Source organism: Mus caroli, chromosome 8 (assembly GCF_900094665.2).
Source record: "Mus caroli chromosome 8, CAROLI_EIJ_v1.1, whole genome shotgun sequence".
Classification (NCBI taxonomy): domain Eukaryota; kingdom Metazoa; phylum Chordata; class Mammalia; order Rodentia; family Muridae; genus Mus; species Mus caroli.
In genome coordinates, this window is record NC_034577.1 from 96,444,235 (window position 1) to 96,456,984 (window position 12,750).

Consider the following 12,750-nt stretch of genomic DNA (forward strand, 5'->3'; position numbering starts at 1 on the left):
AGAGAGAGAGAGAGAGAGAGAGAGAGAGAGAGAGAGAGAGAGAGAGAGAATAAGGAGCTCATGTTTGGAGTTGGGGGCACAACACAGGAGTTCAGCTCAGGTTTAAGATGTGACAATATGATGGCTTAGGCAGGTGTTTGGGAGCAACCAACTAAGGGAAATGTTTTTTTAAGACCCTTCCCTGATCTCACACCAAAAAAAGGAGTTAAGGGGAAGTCAATGCAATCTGCATGGAATTGATCTGCAGTGGGAGAAAGAACAGCTGAGTTCCAAAATCCTATCCACTGGCTTGGGGACACAGCTCACGAGTAGAGTATTTCTCTAACCTGTGTGAAGCTGAGTTGAATCTTCAGGGGAAAAAAATCACCTAGTCCATTCTCGATACCTGTTGCCTAGGTAGCAGGAAAGTGGTTCTTTAAGAAGGCGTTAGTTCTATCAATATGGTTCTGATGCAGAAAAGCTGAGCTCTGGAAAACACTTACCTCTGTCAGTAACAACAACCCCCCCCTGTTCTCTGTGTCCCTCAGAATAACAACCAACAGGGAGTGGAAAGGGCAGTGCTGATGGGCAGCAGTCAAGCCTGCAGATCTTAGCAGTGTCCTCCCAGCCCACACAACCCATCCCTAGTAAGGGAGGAACCGCTGGCTTCTTCCTTAGCAGAAACAGCCACCGTAAGGAAGAGCCAGGAACTGGGAGCTGAGAATGTAACTCAGTTGGTAGGGCAGATGGTGGTCAAGCACAAGGTCCTAGGTTTGATACCCTGCATTACAGAAACCAGGCATAGTGATAGATTCCTATAATCCCAGCATTTGAGGGTTAGAGGTAGGAGAATCAGAAGTTCTTGGTCATTTTTGACTACATAGCAGGTTAAGACATGGCTGGGATATAGGAAACCCTGCCTCAAAAAAGGAACAAAACAAGGACCCATCTTCCTGGACTTTCTCAGAGGAGTCAGAAGCTGGCCAGCACCCCCCTCCTGACCCCACGTCTAGATTGTGTTTTTTCCCTGTTCCCCGAAGACGAGCCCTCACCACAGGTCCCAGGTCCCTCTCTCAAATTTAAGGAGAGCTAGGGGAAGTTCAAAGGGTGACAAGCTGGGGAAGGAGATGAAAACTTCAGAGAAGGCAGGCTGTAGAAAGGCACCAGTCACCGAGAAGCCCTGTACACCATGTGAATCCATCTACTGCCAAGGAAACCAGAGCTGGAGGAGCTATGAGCCACCCGGGCAGCGCACGCCCCACCACTCATGTGGCTCAGGAGCCTAAGAGCCACTCTGTGCCAACAGCTATAAGGACAAAGGAGCTCAGCTGCCTTCCCTTCCTAAGAACCTAAGCAGCCAGGAATGTTCTGCCATCTTAAACTACCTCTCTGTAAACAAGATGGACAAACAGCCAAGAGAGAGCACTGGCAATCACCCCAAGGTGCAGTCCACAGTTGGCAGACACAAGGCAAACAGGCAGGGTCTGGAACAAAGGGTTTTCCAGCTTCTTGACGAGAGAGGAGACTTGAGACCATACCTGGTCCCTGCTGGTTGTTCTGTTTTGCTTTGTTTCAAATTGTCTTGAGATGCAGTCTCACATAGCTCATGCTGGCCTTGAACTTGCTATGTAGCAGGAGATGACCTTGAACTTATTTTAGCTTCCACTTCCCAAGTGCTGGGATTATAGGCATGCATCACTCACTACTCTTAGTTTTACATACTACCGGGAGCCCAGCTCAGGACTTTTTTATTAAGCAAGTACTCAACCAACTGAGCCACATCCCCAGTGACCCTGACCACTATTATTCTTAGCCAGGCTAGGCAGCCTAGAGCACTTTATACAATGGCCATCCTGCTCCTGATGTCAGCTGGAGAGAACAGGAGGGGGTGAAAGGGCAGTCTTTAGAATATCTGCTTCTTTGAGGGGCAGGTGCAAACAGGGTTCCTGCGTTCTGGACTTCGGCTTTTTCAGGCCCTAAGAAACTGCTTTTGGAGGCTTGAGGGAGGATTAGCAGGATACCCGCTCTAGTCTCAGCCATCCACCCACAGATGACAAGTAAGCCCTGGCCTCCTTTCCCCATGTTAGCATCTTATGAGCAATTGCAGTCGCTTTGGAAATGCCCACTTTTAAGAACGACAAGTACCCCTTGACTGCCGGAGGGCAGGATGCAGTACCTAGTGAAGTCTCATGGTGAGAGAGAGGCTCGTGTACAGGTTTTGAGGGCCCTCTAATAGAAGACTCCTCCCATCTGCTTGGTTCAGGAATCCAAAAGCTAAGGTACCTGCTTTCCATCCAGAAAACTGCAGTGAAATACAGCCCTGGTGCTCAGCAGTCCTGGTCTCGAGCAGCTAAGTACTCTGGCCAGGAGGAGACTACGCTCCATAGTGACCAAGCCAGTGGTGGCCACCAGGACTTCCAGAGCAGTAGGCAGAACTTGGGAGCATGTGGGGCCCTCCCTGTTTTATTATTTGGGGTGCATTAGGATTAAATACACACGTCAGGGAGGATTAGGGGAATCAGAAGTCATATAGTCCATGTATCGTACCCTAGCTTGGCATGACTTAGTCCCAGCTTAGCTTTAGTTGGCTACTACCTTCCATGGCACCAGTGGCTTATGGAACTGCCTCCTGCTCTACCTGCCAACATCTGGGTCTTAGAGGGCAGGCTCTGTAGACTACTCTCTGGGATATAGTACTGGTGACATATAAGCAGTGCCTTAGGTGCCTGTATACCTATAGCTTGGCCTTCCACCATTCTTGGCCTAGCAGGGTCTTTGTCGACATGACCTGGAGTTCCCAGGTAGCAATGCCAGCTCTACAAGAGTAGCCACCAAGATCTCAGCCATGAAGATCTCTTCCTTCCTCCTTGCTCCTCCTATTCCATCTCTCCTGTACCCAGGAGCCTAACCACTCCCTCTGCCTTCTTCTTCCCTGCTGGACACTATGAGATGTCTCTCTCCCAAGGGCTTGTATCCTCCTCCCTCATGCTGCTGTGCCAATTTTTCCTGCCTAGCTGCAGATAACAAAACCAGCTGCCCACTGTGGCCTGTGCCACAGATAATGGAATACTGCTGAGAAAGCCATGGCTTTCCCTATCCCACTTCCTCCATGTCTCCCTTCCTGACAAGCCTACCATTTTCTCCTGCTTCAAAACTGCAGGCTTCTCTGCACCCAGCCTACCATTTTCTCCTGCTTCGAGGCTGCTGGCTTCTCTGCACCCAGCCTTCTGAGAAATGGCTGCTCTGCTTCAGAGCAACCAAAGCACCAGGACTCCCCTCCTTGTTTGCTGGCTGGCTCCCACCTCCAGCTCCTAGTCTTTTGGTTCTGAAAGTCCTTTCTTCTGTCTTGCTAAGCTGTCACACCTTATCTCTGGGAATCCCACTGGTTTTGTCTTTCTACCGATCCTTCCTTTAGGTTTTGTTTTGGGGGGAAAGAGTCTGACTATGCAGTTCAAGCTGGCCTTAAATTCACTATGAAGCCCAAGATGGCCTTGTCCTCATAGCAATCCTTCCTGCCTCAGTCTCCTGAGTGTCAGAGCACCTTTCCTCACCTCTCCAAATGTTCCCTTTGTTCCCTGGGAAACACACGGGGACACTCAGATCCACTGTCTGGCCCCTTATGTCCCCTCTGTCTCATCTGCTCACTCCTTCCTGTCACAGCTCCCTCCTGCAAGTCACCATGTCGGAGCTTCTCTGTACCTCTCTCTCCTAGAGCATATCCCTAGTGGCTTACTACACCGCCTGCTGGGGAAGGGCTGTAGCCATTAACCTTGTCATTCTATCTAATGTAGCCACTGGCTCTCCTCTCGCTCTCTCTTCAGCCTGCTTTTCATTGGTCTCTCTGGAGTCATCTACACACACAGACCAGAGATGAGTAGGTTCTACCTGACCACACACACTGTGCTATGTTACACTACACTTCATCCTGTGGAACAATACAGCTTCCTTTTCCTTTCCTTTCCTTTCTGTGTGGGATGAGCCAGGGGAGGACATTGCATGCCATGCTTTATTCCCTGGAGACAGGGGCTCTCACTGAACCTGAGCTCGGCTGGCAGCCAGCTGCCCCACTGGGTCTCTTACCTCTGCCCACTACAGCACTGGGGTCACGGAATGGGTTAAATGGGTGCTAGGGATTTGAACTCAGCCCCTCATACTGTCACACCAAGCACTCTTAGCCACTCTACTGAACCATCTCTCCAGTCCTATCTTCCTTTCTTTTTGCTGTTTTAGGAAACAGAATCTTGCCCAGGTTGAACTCTGACTCGCAATCTTTCTGCCTGAGTCTCCCAAGGGCTGAGATTACAGACATGTTCCTCCATGCCTGGCCCAGCTACTTTCTGATCCATATTATTTTCTTCAACCAGACATTAGAGATTTACTGCTTCATGCCACTTAGAAACCCTGATAAAAAATGCCCAATTCTGAATCCACCATCTATCCCTGAATACGCTTCTCCTCCTGCACTCTTAACTCCCTTGATCCAAGTTACCCTCACTCTTACCACCCACTGTCCCTTCTGCTCCATTTCCTCCACATACTGACCGTACTGACCGTATCCCACTGGGCATGGTGATAACCCTTGAACTCTTGGCCTGCCTGCCTCTCCTTCCAAGTGCCGGGCTTACAGGCCTGTGCCACCACACTCAACAGGACAGCTCCTGCCCATGAGCATTGTGTTGCCATCTCTCTAAGGGACTTTACATCATTAATGATCCTCTCAGCCGTGTAAATGCTCTGCTGTTCCTCTGCTCCTTACAGTTTTCCCTGAGGTGGGGCTACTCAGATCTGGGGCTTCTCTTCCACCCACTTTTTCCCAGTTTCCATTTTTTTCCAGCTGAGTTCAACTAAAAGCCAGGGCATTGTCCATGCCAGTCTCGACTCCAGCACTGAGCTACACTCTTCACACTTCCCCTTCTCCAGTGACACTGAGTCTGGGTGTGCTACCCACACCTTCCCCTCGAATGTCTCACACAGATATTCAACTATCAACTGAATCTCGTCATCTGGGTATCTCACACTTTAAGTAAGTCCATGACAGCAGACAGACCATCCAATGACAGGCTCCACTCACATATACACATTTCATATGTCACAGAGGAAGTTTCTGACCCAACAAGGAAGGTAAAATAGAAATTATGTAGGAGCTACTTGAAAACCAAACAGATCAGCTTCATACTTTATCATATAAATTAAAGTTTCATGAATGAAACCTAATTCTTACCAATAAAAGTTCAAGCCAATCTGGGCGTGGTGGCTCAAGTCTGTAATCTAAGCACCTAGAATGCTGCGGCTTGTAGATTGCTAAATTCATGGCTAACCTGGGCTACATTGTGAGACACCCCCCTCCCCCAATTAAATTAAAAAAGAAAACAAAACATTAAAACCATAAAACAGAAATTTTATTTTTATTGAACCAATCACTACTCTAAAAATCAGCTATATTCTTTAAAAGAATAAAAATATGAGCATGCATTGATGAAATCGCTGGGGGCAAGGGATCTTTAAGTAACCAATGAACGAACACAGAAGCTTAATATTGTACCTCATATGTAAACACTGCATTCTACAAATAAAATGAAAGAGCAAATAGGAATATATTTTAACCAATATATAAAGAATAAATCTTTTGTTTTGTTCTTCTGTTTGTTTGTTTGTTTGTGACAGGATTGTTTCTTTGTGCAGCCCTGGCTATCCAGGAACTTGCTCTGCAGACCAGGCTGGCCTTGAACTCAGAGATCTGCCTGCCTCTGCTTCCTGAATGCTGGGACTAAAGGCATGCACCACCACTGCCCAGCTAAAGAGTTTATTTTTAATATATAAAAGGTTCATACAAGCAAATTACTAAGACCCTACCAGTTAAGTGGATAAATAACACAAATAGCTAATGAGACAAAAAAAAATTTAACTTCACTATAACTAAATCAAAACTAATTAAATAAAAATTAATACAAGCTATTGCTTTCAAATACCACAGATGTTTATGTTGCCCTCCTGGCTGGGCTGCCTCCCCAGCCTCCATTTTACCCTCTAATCCATTCTGGAGTATGGAGTTCTAAGACACAGTTCACACTGTCCTTGCCTGTCTTACCTTTTCTTTTTTAAAAATTTATTATTTTATGTATGTGAGTACACTGTCCTCTCTTCAGACACAGAGGGCATTGGATCCCATTACAGATGGTTGTGAGCCACCATGTGGTTGCTGGGAATTGAACTCAGGACCTCTGGAAGTGTAGTTAGTGCTCTTAACTGCTGAGCCATCTCTCCAGCCCTGTCTTACCATTTCTTTACGGCCCCACAGCAGTAACTGGAAGAAAGCCCAAGCTCTCTCTGCTGCCTGGCAGGCACATCTGCCACCTTGCCATCTTGACCACATTCTTGACTCTTCTACCACATCCCACACAAAAAACTTAATCCAGTTATGTGGAATTTCCATACCTTGATGCCCGTTCTAGAAAGAGTAACTTGTGTTTCCATCCTATCTCTCAGGCCTGCCCTGATGCCACTGCATGGTCTCATCTTGGTGCCCTTGTCTGGGTTTCACACTCTCATTGAGATGGCACTGAACACACGGTATCACGCTAACTGTTATTTTCCTTCACTGGACAATGTGCTCCTTAGGGAGATGATGTTCTATTCACCTGTGCACCCCAAGCTCTGTACCCCAAGACTAGTAGAATGAATGTGTAAATATATAAGGATGGATAGACAGATGATAGATAAGCAGGGCCATGAGAAGGAGAATAGAGGAATAAGTAAGAATGGACCAAGTGAGGTGGACATCTTACCTCCCGAAGGGCATTCTGGGCTGCACAGTACCAGGCCCGACTCACAAGGGAGGCCTCTTTCTGATCTGACAGAGGCAGGAAGCTCAGGATATATGTGAGCATCTGAGGGAGAAAGATAAGGTGTTTGAGAGCTGTGAGAGCCAGAGGGCTTTAGGACCCTCCCCTCTGGGTCTGAGGACATCAAAGCGCTGGCTTCTAGTCCATCTTGGACCTAAAGCTTCATGAAGTACTGACTTCCTTTCTTCAGCCTGGAAGCATGCCTCATGAGAATGAACCTATCATGAGCCACTTCTGAGAACAGGTTTGTACGAAATAATAATCAAAACTCATACCCAGTTTAGTAGAAACAGCCCGAGCACTGGGGCTACACAAACCTGGTCCAAGTTCCCCCTTGGCTAGCTGACTTTCTTGAGCCTTGTTTTTTTTTGTCTGTAAAATGGCAACTGTTGTGAGATTTAAATAGGTTCTTGTGGGAAGTTACAGAATAGCATTTTTCTGCACATCTAGCCCACAGGGTTTCACTATGTAACCTAGGCTACCCTGGAACATGCTGTGTACTAGACTGGCTTCCATGTGGCACAGCCATTCTCTTGCTTTAGCTACAACTCTATCTCATGTGATGGGATTGTGAGCATGAGCCATGACGACCAGCTTTGGGACCCCTACTCTTCCCATCTCTCCATTACCAGCTTGTTTTCTCAGCCAGCTTAAGGTAGGACGACACAACAAATTTGGGAGACTCAACTCTTCCCTCCAACAGTGCTCAATGAGTCTGTAGGTGATGAGGTTGGTGGGGCTCTGTCTGGAGTGAGAAAGGGGTCACTTGGGAGGCCAGGAACAACTTCCTATTAACTGCCCTTTTCTTCTAGAATCTTCCCTCGTTGAGTCCTATGACAAAGTTTTCTAGGCTTTTACCATGCTATAACTGTCCTACTTCTGAATTTGCATGATTCCCAATGTTAAATCTTTTGATTTTCAGTTTACTTGTATAAGAATACTCAACAATTTAATAGCTTTACATTGTCCTATTCACCAAGCATTAGTCTAGTACAATTGTCTTTGGGGTCCTCTACTCAAATAGTTATCAACCTTAATCTCAACCAAAAGTGGTTTTTGCCCTCAGTCCAATTTTACCCTTTAATGCCGACTGTTCTCCCAATCTGAGATCCCTACTAACACTTGGACTGTAATGCCAACTGCACTATTTTACCCTTTAATGCCGACTGTTCTCCCAATCTGAGGTCCCTAGTAACACTTGGACTGTAATGCCAACTGCACTCCCAATCTGAGGTCCCTAGTGACATTTGGGCTCATGTTCTTCTATTCTCTACTCACAAAGCTGACGGTTTAGACAAGGCTAACCCAGACTTCCCCGATCCCAGCTCTACTGGAGAGAGTTACCCAGGAGAGTAACCAGTAGAGCATGTGACTTCTCTCAGCTTCCGTGTCTGAAGTGTATGAACATGTGAAGGTATTTTAAAACCACCTACATCAGTTCTACAGGGACTGGATGGCTGTTAGTAGCATTTCTACCTTTGTAACATCACCATATTAATAGCTCCAAATTTTATCCCCTGGAGCTAGATTCCTTTTACAGTTTCCTTCTATGTTCAGCCTTGTTAATCCATATATAGTCCAGTTTCAGTACCCCTAGTGAAAAACCTTCTGGGTTCACCAATAATCTCACAGTCCAGACCTCCATGCCTGGTTGGACCTGCTGCTCCCAGAACATCCCCAGCCCATCCTCACTACCAACACAGCATCTCTTTTCCCGTATGTGGGGCTCTGTCTGCAAAGTCCTTCTATAGTGACTTTACTAGCTCTGCTGTGTTTTCTCCTTTCTTCTCAGATGCTAAGTACATACGCAGTACTCACCCAATATTTACTGGATTAAAGATAGTCCTTTGCCTCTACTTTCACCAAAGCTTTGCTCAGGGAAGGGGTGGGGGATAAAGGAGAATACTATTCAGAGGAAAATGACTAGGACCAGAGAGGAGAGACATGAGGAACAGTATGGATGGGACTGGGATGACTAAGCCCCCATCCCTAGGGGGCTTAGAGGGAAGACTGGACTAAGAGAGTGGCTGACCTATCTTCTGAATGATCAACCCTGGGAGCCATGCTAAAGGACAACATGTCTTAATGGAAAGGATCATACATAATTCATTAACCTGAGAAATGCCTTTCTAGCACTAGAGGAGGTAGAGATAGGGGTGGAGTGGTTATCCCATGAGACCACCCCAAAGGATTACTACTACTGGTTACCCATGGGGTTTACAGGGATGAATAGATACCTTCTGGGGCCAAAAGGGAATAGGATGTCATTGAAGGCTCTATGCTAAAGAGAGGATGTGTTCTACGACTCAAGGGAAAGGGCCTGACTTCCTAGGGCAACGAGAGGGGGTTGCCAACCCTCAGGGCAAAACGGATTGAGAAGCCATTTCAAAAAAGATGCAAGACACAAAGCCTGCATCTGTATCTCCATGCCCCTGGCTAAAGGAACAAACACCCCATGGGGTTGAATAGTACAGGGGCAGCCATCACTAGGGGTCTAGAATGAGGAGCAGGCTTGTCTTACATTAAGGACGTTGGGTATGGTCCCCAGAACTAGGGGGCGGGAGCAGTCTATTTCCAACTGCGAGGACAGTGGGGGAGGGGCGGAGGAAATGGAACGACCATTCCAAGGGGCCAATGGGGATAAAATTGATTACCCTTTAGGGACGGTGGAGCGGACATCTTCTAGAACTGAGGGGGAGGGAACGGCCATCTCAAGGGAAGGGGATGGGCAGTGAGTCTGTCCTCATTGAGGTGACAGAGCAGCCATCTTCTGGGGCCAATGGGTAAAGAGGGAATGGTATCCCAACCGAAGGGGTCGAAGTGGCCCCAAAGAGAGCCGTTACCCAGAGTTTTCAGGTCGTGGGATCCGCCGGGCGGCTCGTTTCCGCCTGGCGGGAGGTGCCGGGCGAGCTGTCAGATAGCCTTTCCCCAAAGCTCGGGACCCCGAAGGCGGGGCCTGTCCCCGACCCAGGCCTGAAGGACCGCTCGCTTCCTCTCACCTCCAGAGGCAGCGAGTCCGCCATCGCAGCTCTGCCGTCTCCGCCCCCACGCAAGGTTTTCTGGGACGTGTAGTCCCACCGACTCAGGGGGCGGGGCTTCGGAAGGAAATGGAATCCACTTCCGCCCAGGAGCGGACGATTGCGCTCTTTACCGGAAGTGCATGTGCTGCCGATGTGGTGTCTACTGACTGCAGTTCCAGTTACTCGCGCTTGTTTCAGTGGCTGGGTGTCTGCTGCGCACCATGGCGGTAAGGGACAAGGCGGGGTCCGCACCGGCAAAGCTTTCCCGATGTTGGGAAATTAAAAACAGAAGGGCACGAAGGCATAAGGCACTGGGCCAGAGAGGGGCGCCACCCAATGGACTGTGCTAGAGCGAACGGGATGCGGGGAGAGTGGCCGTGCAGGACTACACCAGAACTAGTAGTGTTGGAGGCTAGGGCGGGCGCGGGCGCGGGCGCGGGCGAGGGTAGTTGCCAGTTCCAGATCTAAACTACTACTCCAGAGGGACGCCATTAAATTCCGCTGGAGTTCTCCCGGAGAGGATCTCAACCCAAAGCTGAACCTTACGAGGAAAGCCAAAGAAGATACTAACGTAATTTGAATTGTTTTGGGTGAGCATTAGGCGATCACAACTGGGGGTGCAGTAAAGTCGGTGTCCTAACTATATTAGAAAGATGGACTAGAGGAGTGGTCGGTATCTCAGGGATTGCTAGGGTTGACAAAGCACGCTAAGGACTTGGCTGCGGGGCAGATAAAGCTCTGTAGGTAGCCAGGTTGGTACAGGGAGTGAGGAGGACTGAGGCAAAACAGCTCTGGCAACATCTCACCATCCCTCCGCAGCCCAAAGGCAAAGTGGGTACCAGAGGGAAGAAGCAGATATTTGAAGAGAACAAAGAAACTCTCAAGTTCTACCTAAGGATCATACTGGGAGCCAACGTAAGTTGTCTGCCTTGTGCTTTCTCTGCCTTCTCATTCCGATCTGATTAGGAGTGGCAAATGACAGCCAAGGCTCCAAAAGAGAACGTTGTAAAGAAATGAAGCCAGGCAGACACCAGCCTGTAATCCCTGCACCAGGGAGGCTCAGGCAGAAAAATGGGCGGTTTGAAGTTAGCTTTGAGTAACAAAGAAATCCTATCTCAAAAAAATTTTTTTTTTAAATAAAAATAAAAAGGGGTGATGGGGTTAATAAGTGAAGCTGGCCATAGTGGCATATAACTGTATTTCTAGCTATTTGGAAGACTGAGGTCAGAGTGTTGAGTGGTAACCAGAGCCACACAGAAAGACTGAAGTCTCATTCGAGAGAATGAGAGCAGGTGTAGCTCCGTGGTGGAGCCCTTGGCTAGGTTCTGCCAACATCGCCAGCAAACACTGCCCTCCTCCCCCCAAAGTATCCAGGGACTGAGTGGTCAGAGCACTTGTTGCTCTTAGAGGACCTTGGTTCCACTCCCGGCACCCACATGGTAGCTCGAAACCTTCTCATTGAGTGGATCCAATGCCCTCTTGTGACCTCTATGGTACCAGGCACAGGGTCAGACACATGGTGCACATAGATACATTGCAGGCAAAACCACTCATACACGTAAAATGTATTTTAATTTTAAACCATTAAAAAAAAAGTAGCCAGGCACAGAAGAAATATGAACTAGACGTAGAAGCAAAACATGAAGAAATGAAGAGGAAACAAAGCAAAACAACAATAAATAAATAAATAAATAAATGCCCCAGCTGAGATTTGTTATACTGAGGCCATACCAAGCTTATACATGTTATACTAAGGCTTCTCTTCCTGGACAGATAAGAGTTTAAGCATTATCTGACTCAGAAGCAGAGGCCTTCCACCACCAGATTTCTTCCTCCTAGTCTGGCCCAGTTCTCCATCAGAGTTGAGGAAAGCCCATAATTTGGGGGGTGGGGGGCTGGCCTTCAGCCCCAACCTGATCGTGTATGTGTGTGCTTGCAGGCTATCTACTGCCTTGTGACCTTGGTCTTCTTCTATTCCTCTGCCTCATTCTGGGCCTGGGTAAGTATCCTGGGAAAGGAGTGTGCACATGCACATGTGCGGAGGGTCAGTGGCCAGCCTGTGACATTGTCACTCTTGTCCTACAGATGGCCCTGGGCTTTAGCTTGGCTGTGTACGGGGCCAGCTACCACTCTATGAGCTCGATGGCTCGGGCATCCTTCTCTGAGGATGGGTCCTTGATGGATGGTGGCATGGACCTCAACATGGAGCAGGGCATGGCAGAGTGAGTGTCCCCCATCGCCAGCTCAGGTGAGCGGCCCCAGGGCTGGGGCGCTGGGGCCCACACAGCCCAAGACTCACAACTAAACAGTGTGGAAGGGGCAGGCCTTAGGGCCAACATACCATCCTTGGCAGCCGTCCCTTTATCCCACAGGCACCTTAAGGATGTGATCCTACTGACAGCCATTGTTCAGGTGCTCAGCTGCTTCTCCCTCTACATCTGGTCCTTCTGGCTTCTGGTACGTGGGCTAGAGTGCTGGGCCTCCCCATTGCTCGCCAGTCTTTGCAAGTAGCCTCACATGGTCTTTTCTCTCCTAGGCTCCAGGCCGGGCCCTTTACCTCTTGTGGGTAAACGTGCTGGGCCCCTGGTTCACAGCAGACAGTGGAGCCCCTGCACCAGAGCTCAATGAGAAACGACAACGCCGACAGGAGCGGCGGCAGATGAAAAGGTTATAGCATCCTTAACTGAGGCTGTAGGCTGCTGGGTGCTGGTTGGCTCTGTTATGCTGCGTGGCCCCATGCCTGGAGCAGTGAGGGCCTAGTTTAAAGGCCAAAGCAGCCTGGATTATAGGATCACTAAATAAATAGTTTCGAATGTGGCTAACGGCTGTGTGGATGATGATGCACGAAGCAGAAAGAATTTTAGTCTAAGGTTGCTCTTGTCTTGGCTCAGCTAGGCAGAGATCTTTAA

The 12,750-nt window shown here is 48.5% G+C and overlaps 2 protein-coding genes across 6 annotated transcripts in view; one reads left to right on the plus strand and one right to left on the minus strand.

The window, feature by feature from the left end:
* LOC110299973 (leucine-rich repeat-containing protein 29-like) overlaps positions 1-9,873 on the minus strand; it is a 14,578-nt gene extending 4,705 nt beyond the window's left edge. For all 5 annotated transcript variants that reach the window (XM_029480879.1, XM_021169961.1, XM_029480878.1 and 2 more), the window contains exons 1-2: positions 9,821-9,873; positions 6,765-6,866 (exon numbers count right to left, since the gene is read on the minus strand). Coding sequence is in view for 3 of the 5 variants with exons in the window: in XM_029480878.1 (XP_029336738.1) it covers positions 6,765-6,866; positions 9,821-9,844 (126 nt within the window). In the remaining 2 variants the exon portion in view is untranslated. The remainder of the gene's footprint in view (positions 1-6,764; positions 6,867-9,820) is intronic.
* Positions 9,874-9,957: 84 nt separating this feature from the next.
* Tmem208 (transmembrane protein 208) lies at positions 9,958-12,663 on the plus strand. Its single transcript, XM_021170647.2, has 6 exons — positions 9,958-10,068; positions 10,661-10,756; positions 11,781-11,840; positions 11,927-12,063; positions 12,214-12,298; positions 12,378-12,663. The coding sequence occupies exons 1-6, from the start codon at positions 10,063-10,065 to the stop codon at positions 12,513-12,515; spliced, it is 522 nt and encodes a 173-aa protein (XP_021026306.1). The 5' UTR covers positions 9,958-10,062; the 3' UTR covers positions 12,516-12,663.
* The last annotated feature ends 87 nt before the right edge of the window (positions 12,664-12,750 follow it).

What these genes read in the sequence shown, in the direction of transcription:
- Tmem208 (XM_021170647.2), top strand. An exon ending in CTGCCTCATTCTGGGCCTGG is followed by an intron (nt 11,841 to 11,926) that starts GTAAGTATCCTG and finishes CTTGTCCTACAG; the next exon opens with ATGGCCCTGGGCTTTAGCTT. An exon ending in TCTGGTCCTTCTGGCTTCTG is followed by an intron (nt 12,299 to 12,377) that starts GTACGTGGGCTA and finishes TTTCTCTCCTAG; the next exon opens with GCTCCAGGCCGGGCCCTTTA.